This window comes from Pelecanus crispus, chromosome 3 (assembly GCF_030463565.1).
Source record: "Pelecanus crispus isolate bPelCri1 chromosome 3, bPelCri1.pri, whole genome shotgun sequence".
In the NCBI taxonomy this organism is placed as follows: domain Eukaryota; kingdom Metazoa; phylum Chordata; class Aves; order Pelecaniformes; family Pelecanidae; genus Pelecanus; species Pelecanus crispus.
The window spans coordinates 111146813-111162753 of record NC_134645.1 but is presented as its reverse complement, the minus strand read 5'-3'; the positions used below and the strand labels follow the sequence as shown (position 1 = coordinate 111162753).

Here is a 15941-nt window from a genome sequence, read left to right as displayed (position 1 = left end):
TCAGCCATTCCAACTCCCAGCATCAACAAATTATTTTGTTGATTGCCCCAGGTGGTGTGAGCCCTTTCTTTCCCATTCCCCACCCTCTCCCCCACCCCTCCTGAAGGGGTGCCATCTCTTCTGCTCTGAGCCCCAAGAAAAGGGGATGAGACAACCTGGCTTCTGCCAGGCTGCTGCGCCAGGGTGACAGTTGTCATCCCTCAGAGGGCCACTGAGATCCCCAGGGCCTGGAGGTGGGGTTTCTTCAGTCTGAGGATGAGAAGGTTGCCTGATGGGTGGTTGAAGATGAAGCCAGACCCTCTGCAGCAGTGCACAAAGAATAGCAACAGATCAAGCAAAGAAGTTAGAGAGACAGCTGTTCCTGTGGAGAAGCAGAAGACTGCAGTTCTGCCAGAAAGAAGTGCTGGCCTTCAGCATGAAGGTCTCTTCTAGCTGTTCATGACAAGTTCTCTTCAAGGTTGGGCAATAAACATTTTAAAAAAGCCCAAAACTATAAACCAAGAAAATAACAGTAAAAATTGTTTCCTCCTCTCTTATTTGGTACTTTGGTGACTGCATCTGGACTCCTCTGTCCCCTCCTGGTCTCCCCAGTCCAGAAAAGACACTGATATGTGCGGTGTGGGCCCAGCCTTCAAGATGGTGAGGGGCCAGGGGCACACAGCACACAAGGGCAAGCTGAGGGAAATGCCTCGAGTCAGGAGGGTGGTGAGACACTGGAGCAGGTTGCCCAGAGAAGTTCTGGATGTCCCCATGCCTAGAAGTGTTCAAGGTCAGGTTGGCTGGGGCTTTGAGCAACCTGATCTAGTGAAAGATACCCGTCAGCCGCACCTCTGTGCCTGGGAGGATCATGGAACATATCCTCCTAGAAGCTATGTTAAGGCACATGGAGAACAGGGAGGTGATTCAAGACAGCCAGCATGGCTTCACCAAGAGCTAGCTCTGCCTGACCAACCTAGTGGCCTTCTATGATGGAGTGACAATGTTAGTGGACAAGAAAAGAGCTACAGATGTCACCTATCTGGACTTCTGTAAGGCCTTTGACACGGTCCCCCACAACATCCTTCTCTCTAAATTGGAGACATATGGATTTAATGGGTTGACTGTTTGGTGGATGAGGAATTGGTTGGATGGTTGCATCCAGAGAGTTGTGGTTAATGTCTCAATGTCCGGATGGAGATCAGTGACAAGTGGTGTCCCTCAGAGGTCTGTATTGGGAACAGTACTGTTTAATATCTTCATCAATGACATAGACAGTGGGATCAAGTGCACCTTCAGCAAATTTGCAGATGACACCAAGCTGAGTGGTGTGGCTGACACACCTGAGGGACAGGATGCCATTCAGAGGGACCTGGACAAGCTCAAGGAGTGGACCCATGTGAACCTCCATGAGGTTCAACAAGGTCAAGTACAAGGTCCCGCACCTAGGTTGGGGCAACTCCCGATATCAATACAGGCTGGGGGATGAAGGGATTCAGAGCAGCCCTGCGGAGAAGGACTTGAGGGTACTGGTGGATGAAAAGCTGGACATGAGCCAACAATGTGCGCTTGCAGCCCAGAAAGCCAAGTGTATCCTGGGCTGCATCGAAAGAAGTGTGGCCAGCAGGTCGAGGGAGGAGATTCTGCCTCTCGACTCTGGTGAGACCCCACATGGAGTACTGCATCCAGCTCTGGAGCCCTCAGCACAGGAAGGACATGGACCTGTTGGAGTGGGTCCAGAAGAGGGCCACCAAAATGATCCGAGGGCTGGAGCACCTCTCCTACAAGGGCAGGCTGAGAGAGTTGGGGTTGTTCAGCCTGGAGAAGAGAGGGCTGCAGGAAGACCTTATTGTGGTCTTTCAGTACTTAAAGGGGGGCTATAGGAAAGATGGGGACAATCTTTTTAGCAAGGCCTGTTGTGACAGGACAAGGCATAATGGTTTTAAACTAAAGGAGGGTAGATTTGGACTGGATGTAAGGAAGAAATTTTTTACAATGAGGGTGGTGAAGCACTGGAACAGGTTGCCCAGAGAGGTAGTGGAGGCCCCATCCCTGGCAACATTCAAGGTCAGGTTGGACGGGACTCTGAGTAAGCTGCTTTAGTTGAAGATGTCCCTGCTCATTGCAGGGGTGTTGGACTAGATGACGTTTAAAGGTCCCTTCCAACCCAAAGCATTCTATGATTCTATGACACATGAAAGATAGGGTGCACTGTAAGAAAATAATTAATCTGTATCAGGAGCTCTTTAAGAACTAAAATGCTAAAAGAAATTATTCAAAATGGTATGCAAACATGTACAGCAAAGGATGTATATAAGAGCAGCATGAATACGCACAGATGAGAGAAGAATGACTAAGGTGCAGGAAGAGTTGCTAAAGTCAAGAAACAAATATCAGCACAAAGAAAATCTAAAAATGTGTGGAAGTAAAAAGTGAACAATGGAAAGTATTGCTTAAATACTTAGTAATAGGTCGGGGAAGAATGCTGACATTCTTTATGCCAACAGTATCAGCAAGAAGGTCCATTGTGACCACATACCTAGCAATTAATTTATGTACAGCAATGATGGCATAGGACAGAATAGGAAATGAATAGTTTAAATATTTGGAGAAGCAATTGAACTTACAGTCAGCAAGGACTCAAGAAATTAACCCTTATCTTCAGGTACTCCTGGAGAATGGGGGAGAAACAGGAAAAAGCTCTGAGGAATTACAGGTCCATTCCCTAATGTCAGTTACAGAAGTATGATAAGAAAAGAATCACTTTGTGAAATGATAGTATTAAGGCAATAAAAAGCATTCAAAATGGATTTTCAAGAAGCCTAATCCAAAGGCCTTGCCCTAAGCACTGTGGTTGTCAAACAGTCTGTGTTCTCTGGCTGCCCAGAGGCAGGAGCGCTCTCCAGCCTTCTTTTGCTGTACACTTTAGTTGCACTCCAGCCTCACAGTCCCGGTCTTAAAAAATGGTTTTCAATAAAAGGGGTTCTCACTGACTATTATATCTCCTTTTCTGATGATCAGTAATTAAAATTATGCTCTGGCCAGACCTTTCCAGTTGTACCACAGGCTGCACACCTGACAAAACCTGTAAAGTATTAAGTCCAAGCAAAAAGCTTACTTGCTTATCATATGATCTGTATAGAGTTTACTCTGTATCTCACCAAGAACAGAAAACATGTGAATTTATCATGGATGTTGTTCCTCAGACCTTTCCACGGAACAGCCACCTATATGAACACCAGATGGACTACTTTATTTACAAAATTCATGATTGTGATAGATAATGGAGAAAACCAATGCAAGTATATAACAAAATATGGCTGCAGACAGGTCAACAGTCACACAACACAGTGACGATACTATGCCAGGACACATGCTACTGTACATAGTGCATTTGAAAAAAAAAGACTAGAGCCCTATGACTAACAAGACATGCTTGCATTTATAGCCACCTTTTATTGTCTTATTCACCTATATCCTTGGAGTGGCTTTTATTCAGTGGATTTCTTTAGAAAGCAAAAGAATTGGGCTTAGTAACTATGAACTGGAATTGCTTTAAAAATATTACCATACACTTCTTTTTGCTGTTCACACAGAAGGAATTGTGAAATTTCATGAATAATTTACATTGCTTTCTTAGAATTATCAAATAATAATACCCTGTAAATGATGTAAATTACTAAAGAGAGAATAGAGAATATTTATAAAGAATGCATCATAAGCAAAAATGTTTGATTTTGGCAGACATTGCTTAAGCAATTGAATATTTAAAAAGATTAATGTAATAAATGAACTATTGTGATCAAATGTGATTCTAAGTAACTTTTGAAGGCCAGAAAAATAAATTCAATTTATAATCTGTTTTGACCAAAGATTTATGTTGAAATCCAATACAAATTCTACACAATATAATCTGAAGAACTAAGTAACAATTAACTTAGAGTACAACGTATAAATTAAAGACATGCTACTAAATCATAATTTATAAAAGAAGTTACAGTCTGAACACATGTAAAGAAAAAAAGATTAAAAGCTTGCACAGGCAATTCTTCCAGGGACAGCTGTGCTCTTATGGTTTCATCACTGATTTCTACCATCTCATAAAAGACTGAAATATATTTTCAGTGTTGTACGTTATTGAGTTCCCTATTTAACTTTATGATTCATTCCAGAATCTTCAATAGTTTTCAGCTGTTCTTTCTTGGAATAATAATGTGCTGTCCAAATAATAATTTTATGTTTCTCCAGGGATTATTTAATACTTCTGCTTGCAATAGCAAATGCTACTTGTGAATTTACAGGAATAACTTAAAACAGAATAAGCACCTTTATACTTCTAGGGAGAAAGATGGACTAATATGACCTTAAATAAATCAACTCCTAGACAACTCAGAGAGGTAAAAATACTGTCTCCCAATAAGCCTCTACAAGTCACACTTCACTAGCTACAGAATTTCCAAATGCTTACTTCAAAATCAACTAATACTAATTTCAAGCACGTTTTAATTACAAAAATGTAAAAATTAAATATTTGGTCATATCTAAAGCTCTGTGAAAGGACCAGAAAGGATAAATATTTTGCCTTTAAGTCTTTAGAACAACAATGCAATCTGATGTTCTACTACTCTCTGTTCTATAATAACACTGCAAGTCCTGAAAACTTGATACTTTTGATTGTCCAGACAACCTCTCCCTGCTCTTTCTCCTTTTCCTCCCCATACACATGTTTTTTATATATTGTATCTTAGATGTGAATTATTTTCTACCCTTGGAAAATTAGAAATATTTTTACAATAGCATAGACAAGAAAATATGCAGAAAGTAACATACATTTTGAAGTGTCAAATCACTGATGTTAGTTGATATTGCTCTCAGCCAGTCAGCACTCTCCTGGGCTGTATAAAACTGAAGTATCCCAGTACTAACTCCATCAAGTGCCAGCACTTCAAATGCATTAGATCTGCAGTAAGAAGAAATACATCCGTAAAGGAAGATATGTCAATTTTCTGAAACTGCCCAATATTTCTCAGTGTTCAAGTGATTTTTACACCTTTTGACAATTTTTGAGTCTTACAAAAAACTTTACAAATCAAAAAAAGGCAACAAAAAGAAGGATAATAATGGACAGTACCAGGAGCAACACATACAATAAGTACTTTCTCTGTACCAGCATATATATGTGCTAATAATTTACTTCCCTTGAGTATACATATTATGTTCATAATTTCTGAAGTTAAGGTAGTATATTCAGGAAGTATGCATTAGATCTTTTTGAACAAAAATAAACAATTTTTTAAACCAAAATGACTATTTTCTCGATTGCATTTTGGTTTCATTTACTAGGAATGTATTAAGTTGCAAAGAACTGCCTTCCCTAGCTTTAATTTCTTGTATTCCTGTACTTTTCTACATAGTATTCTAAGCAATGTTTCCTTTAAGCTCTTTTATGACATAGGAATCTGAAAAATGTACTTAGAAGTTTCTTTAAATAATTTTTGAATGTAGGGCCCTTTATCAAAACAGCATCTAATGTGCAATTGCATTTTATTAAATTTTTATGCATCTTTTATGTGTTTATAGCAACTTTATTATGCAAATGCCAATGCTTTCCTTACCATCTGCAGTAAGTTAAGCAGTGTGTATGTACCTCTGAAATCCCCCGCGTTTGGATGCTGAGGGGATATGCTTTTTTAACTATGAGATTTTTCAGTAAGAACAACAAAAGTTCATTAAGGAGTGGCATGGAAGAACACTGGTCTAAACTTAAAACATGTGACATGCAATAGTTTCAGCAACTAGACTTCAGAAAGCTATATAGATTAAGTGCCCATGAGTGTCATGAGAATTAGATTTTAGTCATATACTATTGTGAAAGACAATTATAATTATCTGAGTGATTGTGCATATGTTTGTATATAATTTGGAGAATATCACTGCTACCTTCTACATTTACAAATTAGATATTTATACTTATATGCTATATTGCTTTCTTTTCGTTATAAACCTAGAAGAAAGCAAACTACTTAAGCAAGAATACTGCTCTATAAAGTTACTGGGTTTTCCTGGGATTCTTTGATCTAAGGTGAAGTCCTCTGCTGCTTAATTTATGAAATATATCTACATGCATTCAAAATGACACATAGAGGTTAATAGGCAGTTATTCATTCATGACTTACTGAAAAAGTTATTAACCTAACATTTGTCATTTGTAGGCAGTTTGATGGTGAACATGAATACCGAACTCTATATACTTGCTAAAAAAGGTCATATAAAACACCCATCACACACCATATTAACAAGACAAAGTATCTTAATAGGTATATATACATTAACTGATATGCTTTACTGTTAAAAGACTTGTAAAGCATTGTATTTGCTATTCACAAAAATAATATTCTTGGTCTGAAGACTTGTATATATATCACTTGATTCCCTTGTTTTCCTTTCATGATTGAATTATCATTGTAACTACTAAAACCTGATGGCAATGGCAAAATTCTGTGTTACTTTCATTTCGGTAAATCTGTTTCACCTCTTCAGAAAGAAAGAAAAGGTCAAAATAAATCCTTTTATTGTCTTCAAGTAAACTGAGTGAAATAATCACCTCTCAAGCATACTGTTCCTTTTACCTAAGGCTCTGATGGAGATCCCAACAGTGCTGTAATGGAATGACTTACAGTATGATCTCTTCAACATCCCACTGAGACAGTGAAGATCTGTCATCCCCTATGAATTGATACACAGTGGAGCATGGAAACAGACTTAATGTGGTGCCATGAAGAGAAGCCATTCACAATGCCTAACTTAGATATCAAATTCAAATATCAAAGCTAAGATGCTAGAATCCTTACACAGACAGAGAGGACAACCCAGAGCATTTAACAGAGCCAAGAAATAGTACATGCTCTCCACTGAATCCACAGGGTGCCTGGATACTAACACAGCCTCAGTAGATGCATAAAGGCATGCAGTGTGAATGCCTTATCCAGGTGGCAGAAAGTTACACAAGTGGCTGATGAAAGATCACAGAAGGGAACTCCTCAGCTAACAACTAATGAAACCAACACAGGCAACCAAGACTAAAAAAGCAAGTTTTATTACAAAAATTAACCAATCTTTTATAATTTGAAACATGGTGCTCGCAATAGGGTAGATTACACTAAAACTCCTGTTCATCAGTTATAAAAGATAGTTACCAAGATTCAAACAAATGCATCTAGAGATCTGAACACTTCACCGACAGGATATTTGCACAGAATCAAATAGGGTGTGAGGGATCCTTCAAGTCCTCTACTCCAGCCTCCTCACTATCTGGTTTAAAATACAAATTGCTTTTCTACAGGAAGACCTAAACCAGATACAGTATTTTAGATGCAGGTATTTCAGATGCGGTCTCAGGAATGCAAAGCAGGGAGAACAATCACTTCCCTTGACCTGCTGACTACATTATTACTAATGCAGCCCCCATGTGTGGTTACTCTTCATCACTGAAAGTGCGTACAGCTGACTTATGCTCATTGTGGTCTCCGCCAAGGTCCCCAAGCCCTTTCCTGCAGAGCTGTTCCCTTGCCCCTGGAGACTGACACCAGGACATCCTTCCCCAGGAGCTCTGTCTGGTTCAAGGCTTCTGATGTGCCGGAGCTGGTCACACTGCCTGGCACAGGGGACTGAGACCTTTGGGGCACCACTGTCCCCACTGTGCTGACTCAGGCAGAAGCTAGTTTTACCAGGAAGTAGTTCAGTTCATTAAATGAAATAAGAAAAGAGCGAGCCAGGGTTTTTCAAAGTTAATGGATGCCAGCCACGAAGTCTGTGCTAATAATACAGTGATTTGGCTCTCAATCTTACCCAACTTTACAATAATTATTTCTCGCCTTCAGTTACAACAGTATCCCTTCCCTCTACAGATCTTGTAATATATTGTTACATGTATCACACTGTGGTCTGAAAAAGCATAGTGTACATAAGGCTACAAGTAAAAATGTATATCCAAACTAAAAAACAAAAGCTTAACAAAATGAATGCTGAGGCTTTTGTTTTTGTTTTAAGTGAAACAATCAATGCAAGCATCAAGACAGCACTGGAATTCAAGAGAAAGTGAATTCTAGAGCCTTAAATACCATGGGGCATGGTTTAGTGGGTGTGGTGGTGTTGGGTTGATGGTTGGACTGATGATCTTAGAGGTCCTTTCCAATCTTAATGATTCCTAGTTTTTACTTGCATTAAAAAATAACCCAGCCACCAAGCCAGGAAACATGAAATTGCTACTCTGCCCGTAATTGGTTTAGTGGTGGACTTGGTAATGTTAGGTTAATGGTTGGACTGGATGATCTTAAGGGTCTTTTCCAACCTAAACGTTTCTGTGATTCTATGATTCTATGTCTTTCTCCATTTCCTCAAAACACAGAAAAGAAAAAAATAGAGAGGCACAACTAAACACCTATTCCTGTTAGGTGACAAGGATGAGCTTTCCATTTAATACCAAATAGTAAGTTTGAGAGGTCTCAAGATGTTTTGAAGTCATCTCATCGCCACAAAATAAGATCACATGTCTTGGCTTATTTTTTTTCTCTGAGGCTGCAAGCCTATTTTAAAACACAGCTAGAGGAAATTCCCATCTACTCCTGCTGTTACTGTACTGACTACTGCAAATAGAACCAGAAATGAATGTTTGCTTTTCCTAAATTCTAGAAATTTGGGCCAAATTACCCTGACATTTCTTATTATTTTCAGATTTGTCTCCCAACCTGTAACTTTGTTTTCTGCAAGCATTTCCACTATGGAGCATGAGGCACTGATTTCTATACTCAGCCTCTTTCTATCTCACTTTCATGGTGAAATGATGAATGGACCTGCATTCCTGGTCTCTTTTGGGTTTTGTTTACTGCATTAATTTCTTTTAGTAAAATAAACACTGTCTTTGTGAGAATGGCAGTCAGAATATCAGATGGGCATTGGTAGACTTACGTTCTCTTCCTGACATTGACACTTTAAAACAATTAATATTAATTAATATTAATAAAGTATATTTTGCCATATGAGCAATTAGCTACTATAGAAGTGTTAAAGTCAAAGACTTTTCTAAGAGAAAATGCATTTTCAGTCCCAGCTCAACAGGCAAGTGCAGGTCAACCAGGGGATCAGGCCCAGCCAGCATGGGTTCATGAAAGGCAGGTCCTGCTTGACCAACCTGATCTCCTTTTATGACCTGGTGACCTGCCTGGTGGATGAAGGAAAGGCTGTGGATGTCATCTACCTGGACTTCAGCAAAGCCTTTGACACTGTCTCCCTCAGCATTCTCCCAAGGAAGCTGGTGGCTCATGGCTTGGATGGGCATAGTCTTCGCTGGGTAAAAAACTGGTTGGGTGGCCGAGCCCAGAGAGAGTGGTGAATGGATTTAAGTCCAGTTGGCCGCCGGTCACGAGCGGTGTTCCCCAGTGCTCTGTTTTGGGGCCAGTCTTGTGTAATATCTTTATCAACGATCTGGATGAGGGGATTGAGTGTGCCCTCAGTAAGTTTGCAGATGACACCAAACTGGGTGGGAGTGTTGATCTGCTGGAGGGTAGGATGGCCCTGCAGAGGGACCTGGACAGGCTGGACCGATGGGCCGAGGCCAACTGGATGAGGTCCAACAAGGCCAAGTGCCGGGTCCTGCACTTGGGTCACAACAACCCCATGCAATGCTAGAGGCTTGGGGAAGAGTGGCTGGAAAGCTGCCTGGCCAAAAAGGACCTGGGGGTGTTGGTTAGACAGCCGGCTGAACATGAGCCAGCAGTGTGCCCAGGTGGCCAAGAAGGCCAACAGCATCCTGGCTTGTCTCAGGAATAGTGTGGCCAGCAGGAGCAGGGAGGTGATTGTCCCCCGTACTTGACACTGGTGAGGCCGCACCTGGAATACTGTGTCCAGTTTTGGGCCCCTCAATACAAGAAAGACATTGAGGTGCTGGAGCGTGTTCAGAGAAGGGCAATGAAGCTGGTGAAGGGTCTGGAGCACAGGCCTTATGAGGAGCGGCTGAGGGAACTGGGGTTGTTTAGCCTGGAGAAGAGGAGGCTGAGGGGAGATCTTATCGCTCTCTACAACTACCTGAAAGGAGGTTGTAGTGAGGTGGGTGTTGGTCTCTTCTCCCATGTAGTTAGTGATAGGACAAGAGGAAATGGGCTCAAGCTGCGCCAGGGGAAGTTTAGGCTGGAAATTAGGAGAAATTTCTTTACGGAAAGGGTGGTCAAGCATTGGAACAGGCTGCCCAGAGAGGTGGTGGAGTCACCATCCCTGGACGTGTTCAAAAAGCTGGTAGATGTGGCACTTGGGGACATGGTTTAGTCTAGTCTACCCTTGATTGGTTTAGTGTGGACTTGGTAGTGTAGGTTAATGGTTGGACTGGATGAACTTAAAGGTCTTTTCCAACCTAAACAATTCTATGATTCTATGAGAAAAGCTGAATTTTTACTTTATTGAAGGCTAAGAATTTCAGCAAAATATATTTTAACATTTTCAGTATCTGTGGCATGTGAAACCATCTTTCCATTAGACTTATCTCAATGTTTTATTGTATTTCCTTAATAAAAACCTAGATGCTTGTCTGACACCAGCTTTTTTACCTGAAGTTTACTATCATGCTGATACAGACAGGTAGATTTGATCAGGTTTGCATTTTCCCAGGTCCTAAATCAGTCTTCCTTCCTGTCTGTATGATTTTTTGATGTGTGCCTTGAGTATTTATTTCTTTTCTCACAGCATTTTCTTATGTTTTGTTTATAGTACTATATGGCCCCCATGCTAGAATTTCTATTTAGCCTGAAGTTTTGTGGACTATGGGTGGATCTGAATGGAAATTCCCCAAAAAGAATTATCTGAATTACTTAATCTCTTTGAAATTCTGTGTTAAAAATAATGGGATTTTGTGTTGTAAATGACATATAGCCACATACCTTAAAAAATGTTAAAATTTGCTTATATAATTGGGACTGTTAACATGAACTATGTAGCTAAAAAGATATCAAAGTACTAAACATAAACTTGGATTGCATTTCATGTTTGGGGTTTTTTTGTGAACATTTTGCTTCCAGTATTGTAACTTTGGTTTACTTTGTATTAAACTTGGAGTAATGAAGTAAGGTAACTGAACTAACACAGACATTATGCTTCTACAGATATTTTCTTAACTGATGTGGCAGTAGAAGCAGTTGTATTCCATAAGTTTTGTAATAACTTGTGCAGAAGAAAAGGATAGTGGAAGAAGGGACAGTTTTAGCATTCATGAGACCTCTTATGCTGTTCCTCATGAAGTCACAAGAATAGTTACACTGGCACTGCTGAGGAGAAAGAACAAGGGTAATATCGCCAGCTGAAAGAGAAAAGAGAGTAGGATGCAGGTGTGAGGTATTTGGTTTTTTTGCAGACAGAGAAATCTGAGGAATTACAGTCTCAGCACGCTTTATTTGTATGGAAGAGAGAGGTGGAGGAGTCTTGCAGGGTAATAGGAGCAGCTTGAATGACTGAAAGCGATATGCAGTATCGGTGTACTACTGTCTTCTCTTGAATGCAGAATGTGTAGTAGGACCAGTCACTGTGGTGGGATGGAGAACGGAGTGTATATATACTTATTAATATGTGTTTTATAATTCCAGCACAATTATCGGTTAGTGGTAATTCAGTGAGATGGATTTCACCCCAGTCAGGCATATAAAGTTTTGTTGCCTAAGTATATGGATGACAGGCAGCAGACACAAGCTGGAACATGGCAAATTTCAATTCATCATTAGATTTTTGGTTTGGTTTTTTTCCCCACAAAGGTGATCAAATACTGGCACAGGTTGCCCAGCGAAGCTGTGGAATCTCCACCCTGGGAAGTGTTCAGGAATTGACAAGAGATGGCCCTGAGCAATATGATCTCATTAGACACACTTCGAGCAGGGAGCCAGGCTAGGTGACTTCCAGGATCCCTTCTGGCCTGAATTATTCAATGATTCTGTAAGTGAGTCATGCTAAACTCAGGAACTATTTTGTTTTATCATAAACAAGTGCACAAGATAGGTGAGCTGGATCATTCTCTGGAGATGCTTACTTCTCTCCCTTGACTCCAAGGTGAGTCCAGGGACTTAGCACATTCATAGGTGAATGACTATTAGATGTCTATAAGTCAGGTGAGATGAACCTCATCCATTAAGCTCCAGTCCCACAAAGATTTTAAGCATGTGAATGTTCCCACAGAATTTAGGTGGAATGTCATTTTGCCTTAAGTTATTGACATGCAGATGTCTTTTTAGATTCAGAGCATAAGTCACATGTTAATTCTACTCAGGAAGTATAAGAAAATATTAGAAAATATAAATTAGCAAGGAAGATCAGTTTCACCATCTTACTGAATGCATTGGCAAAATAATTCAGCTGTATTTTTAAAAAGTCTTAATGCAAGTAGTTACAATTTATTTTAATCACTAGGATAATAAAGATGCGTGTTATTTTCTAATTGCTCCTTAAGCACAATGAAAGTGTGCGGGAGAGGTTAAAATTTTAAATAAAAAATCACCCAATTGTATTTCACAGTATCCCTTGTAGGAAGACTGGATTTATCTTAAATGATGTCTTCAGAGCTATTTGATATGTCAATGGCTTCAGTCTCCACTATAATACATAAATGTCTCTAGGAATTTTGACACACATAAGATGGCTAACAAAATCAATATTTGGATAATAATGATTGGACTACCTGCCACTGTAATGTCAGTTCAGGTTCAGGTTCAAGCTCTGTAAGTCTTTTGACATGAGGAGAGTCTATAGCTCATGACAAGAAATCTCTGTCGTGACTACAGAGATCAAGAGTGTCATATTTAAATTACATACAAAAGATTACTTCTTCAAGATGTTCAGTTCTCCATGTGATTTAAATATGCAGTTTATACTGTCTATGAAGTTCAGACATGTTTGTTAGGGAAAAATAGATGTCCATGTGCTTGACTTACACTTAGCAATGTGGTGGATTCCTTTGAAATCTAAATACCCTCTGCTTTCAGAAGAAAGAGCAATATAGCTTGATATTTTTATTATTATTATTATTATTATTATTATTACTACTGATAACACAATGCAAATCAGTTTTTTTTTCCATAACACTCATCTGAAAATATGTATTTCTTGAAGAAATAGGTGTTTTGTAAAATAACAGTGATAAAGCTAAGTAATGATCATCACAGACTTCAACATATTCAGCTCGCTCCAGAATTTTCTTTTTTGGTGTCAAAGTTAGTGGGAAGCAAGCAGGTCTGCTGCTGAAACCCAAGGCTATTTATCCTGAGGCATTTATTGAAGACATCCAGGGGTAGAGCCTTGCTGGGCTAATCCTGGTGGATTAGAATTTAGTATTTTGTCAGCAAGCAGAAGAAAAGACAAAGTAAGTCTCAACTTCTCCAGAAACAAACAAACAAAAAGTAATAATTCTTTGAACTCAGTGGTAATATTAATGTGAACAATTCCCTGAGAGTAATAATCTGTTTATCTTTTAGGGGGGACAGGATTTATTTTGCCTTTTCTTCTGCTTGCTGGCAATATGCCAAGGTGTGATACACCATTCTATCTTCTAAGGGATGCTATTTGCTAGAATAAACAAGAGTGAAGAGGTGTCACATCAATTTTCCAGAGCAACATATCATCTTTGGGGGAAAACAGAAATGGTTCCTGAGTACACGCATCCTGAAAAAAATTGAAGTGCTTCATTTTTGCCTGTGCACTTAGTTGCAGTACAGATTTTAAAACTAGAAGCTAAATATTGTGAGGATGAAGATTCAAAAAATAAACCAGCTCACTCACCTTATGTTGGCTTCACGCTACTGAACAGAATTAAAAGGATGTATTTAAGCATGTGAATATATTGCCCTAGAGCACAAAGAAACAGGAATTTCCTTAGTTTTCATGTCACTGATTTTTGATACACTTTCAGACTGCAAGTATATTGCACCCAGAAGTATGTCTAATTTCTGGCCAAAACATTTTACGTCACTTCCCACATAAGAAAGAGGTACTAAAGCAGACCTAATCTCTAAGAATCGATATTCAGTGCTGATCTTTCATTCTGTGTGGCATAGCTCCTGTCTATCTTCTTTTTCCTGCCTATACCTTGATTTTAATCTGATTTAGCAGCTTATTCTAGCCAAGGGTAAGTCAGTCTCTTACTGTGGAGAGATCTGCAGAATGCCTGGTCACTTCTCGGGTATCTTTCTGTTTACATTCTGTTGAGCAGATCTTATTCTGTAGCCTGCATTTACCTGATCCTGTGCAACTGATTTCCAGAATGTCTTGCTGCTTGAGCAGAATTGTGACAAACGTACTGGAAACATTTCTTTTAGTGATGCTTTTAAAGAAAACCACACAGACCAGTCTTTAGGCAGTCCTTAAAAAACTACATAGCACAATTTTAAAAAAAAATTCACTGATTCCATGGCTTATTCTTTTTACATGTCACCTGAACAATGTAGTAAAAAGCAAAAAATTGTCCTGTGCCTCATATTCCTAAAGACATCATAAAGTACTTTCTGGAGTGCTCCAAAGCTCAACAAATTCAGTACAAAGGTTACAGAATGGAATTCCATACAGGCAGATGCTAAGCTAGTTTTAGTACTTTGTAACTATAGTCAAAAAATCGATATGCATGATAGAAATCATAAAACATTGCCCACAGCAAAAGACATCAATTTTATTACAAGTCTATCGGGTCTAAAAGCCATTGAAAATGAATGTCGCTTTCTAACTCTATGCAGAATGGAAAAAAAAAAAAAAAAAAGTTGAAATTCCTTAAGTGCAAAGGAAACCTCAGTTGCCAAGCCCTAAAATACTACAGCTAAAAACAGGAACAGCCAGTGACAGTACAATACCTTTTCAGAAAAGAGAAAAATTCCAATAGAAAATGTTATGTTTTAATTTGAATAACCAGAATTGTACATAGATTCTGGATGGGGCCTTAGCAGTGTTTTTATAATGTTTTTAATGCTTCTTACTTCTGGAAAGTGTTTCTCCTGCTGTACTCTAAATTACCTATTTCTCCTTTGTAAATCTGCAGGACAGCAGTGTTTCAGAGCTATTCTTTGCCTAACTACTGTACCCAGTCTTTGCCTTCCTCTGCTGCCATCTACCAAAAGGCTCCATTAGGCTCCCATGAAAAACTATTTCATAGGGTTTTTCTGTTGTAGTAACAATCTTTAATGTTATCCCACTGCACTTTGTACTATTGTGTTGCATCCCATTTCCAACAGTTCCGTCCTTTCATAACATATCATGCTCCTCTTCTGTACTGATGATGCTGATTCTGTCATCAATGATTTTAGTGTACCAATGATTTTAATTAGTGTACTGTTTTTTGCATCATCAGTCAAATAGCCCTTAAGACACTCTATTAATAATTTCCCTCCAAACCTATAATTTTTCATTTTACCTTTTATTAGATGTTAATCTCTCTGCCACTGACTCCCATCCTATTGCTCCAAATCAGTTTGATTGTTAGCTTTCAAGTCCATACTCATTCTTCTTACCTTCATGTTCAACATAATTGTTACTGAAAACTGTGAGCAAATATTCATTCTTTTTTTGTAACTCAGAGATTGTATTTAATTACTATACCTTTCTCAAAATATTTTATTCCATTTCCTACTTTCCAATTCATTAAAGGCATTCTGTTAACTTACTGAGATGTTAAAATGGAAAATAGAATCCTTCAGAAAGATTCTGTTAAAAAACAGTGAGCCAATTTAAAAAAAAAATTAAAAAATTACAAAATACTCTGTAGTAATTGCAAAGGCCAGAATACCAAGAAATAGAAAATAATACCTAAATGTAATTAAGTTGTTTTGTAATTGGGATCATAGCTACATGGGCTCGTAGCTACTGGGCCTGAATTACTTCCAGTCCACTCATTTCTTCAATTTAATTTCCATCTTCCAAATAAGCAATTTTTTTTTCAGTCTCTGAACTCATAA

General features: G+C 38.9%; 1 protein-coding gene across 1 annotated transcript in view; it reads right to left on the bottom strand.

The window, feature by feature from the left end:
- The window catches only part of SNTG2 (syntrophin gamma 2), a 324178-nt gene that overhangs the window by 70914 nt on the left and 237323 nt on the right, over positions 1-15941 (bottom strand). The window contains exon 10 of the mRNA XM_075707925.1: positions 4807-4936. Within this exon, the coding sequence (XP_075564040.1) occupies positions 4807-4936 (130 nt within the window). The remainder of the gene's footprint in view (positions 1-4806; positions 4937-15941) is intronic.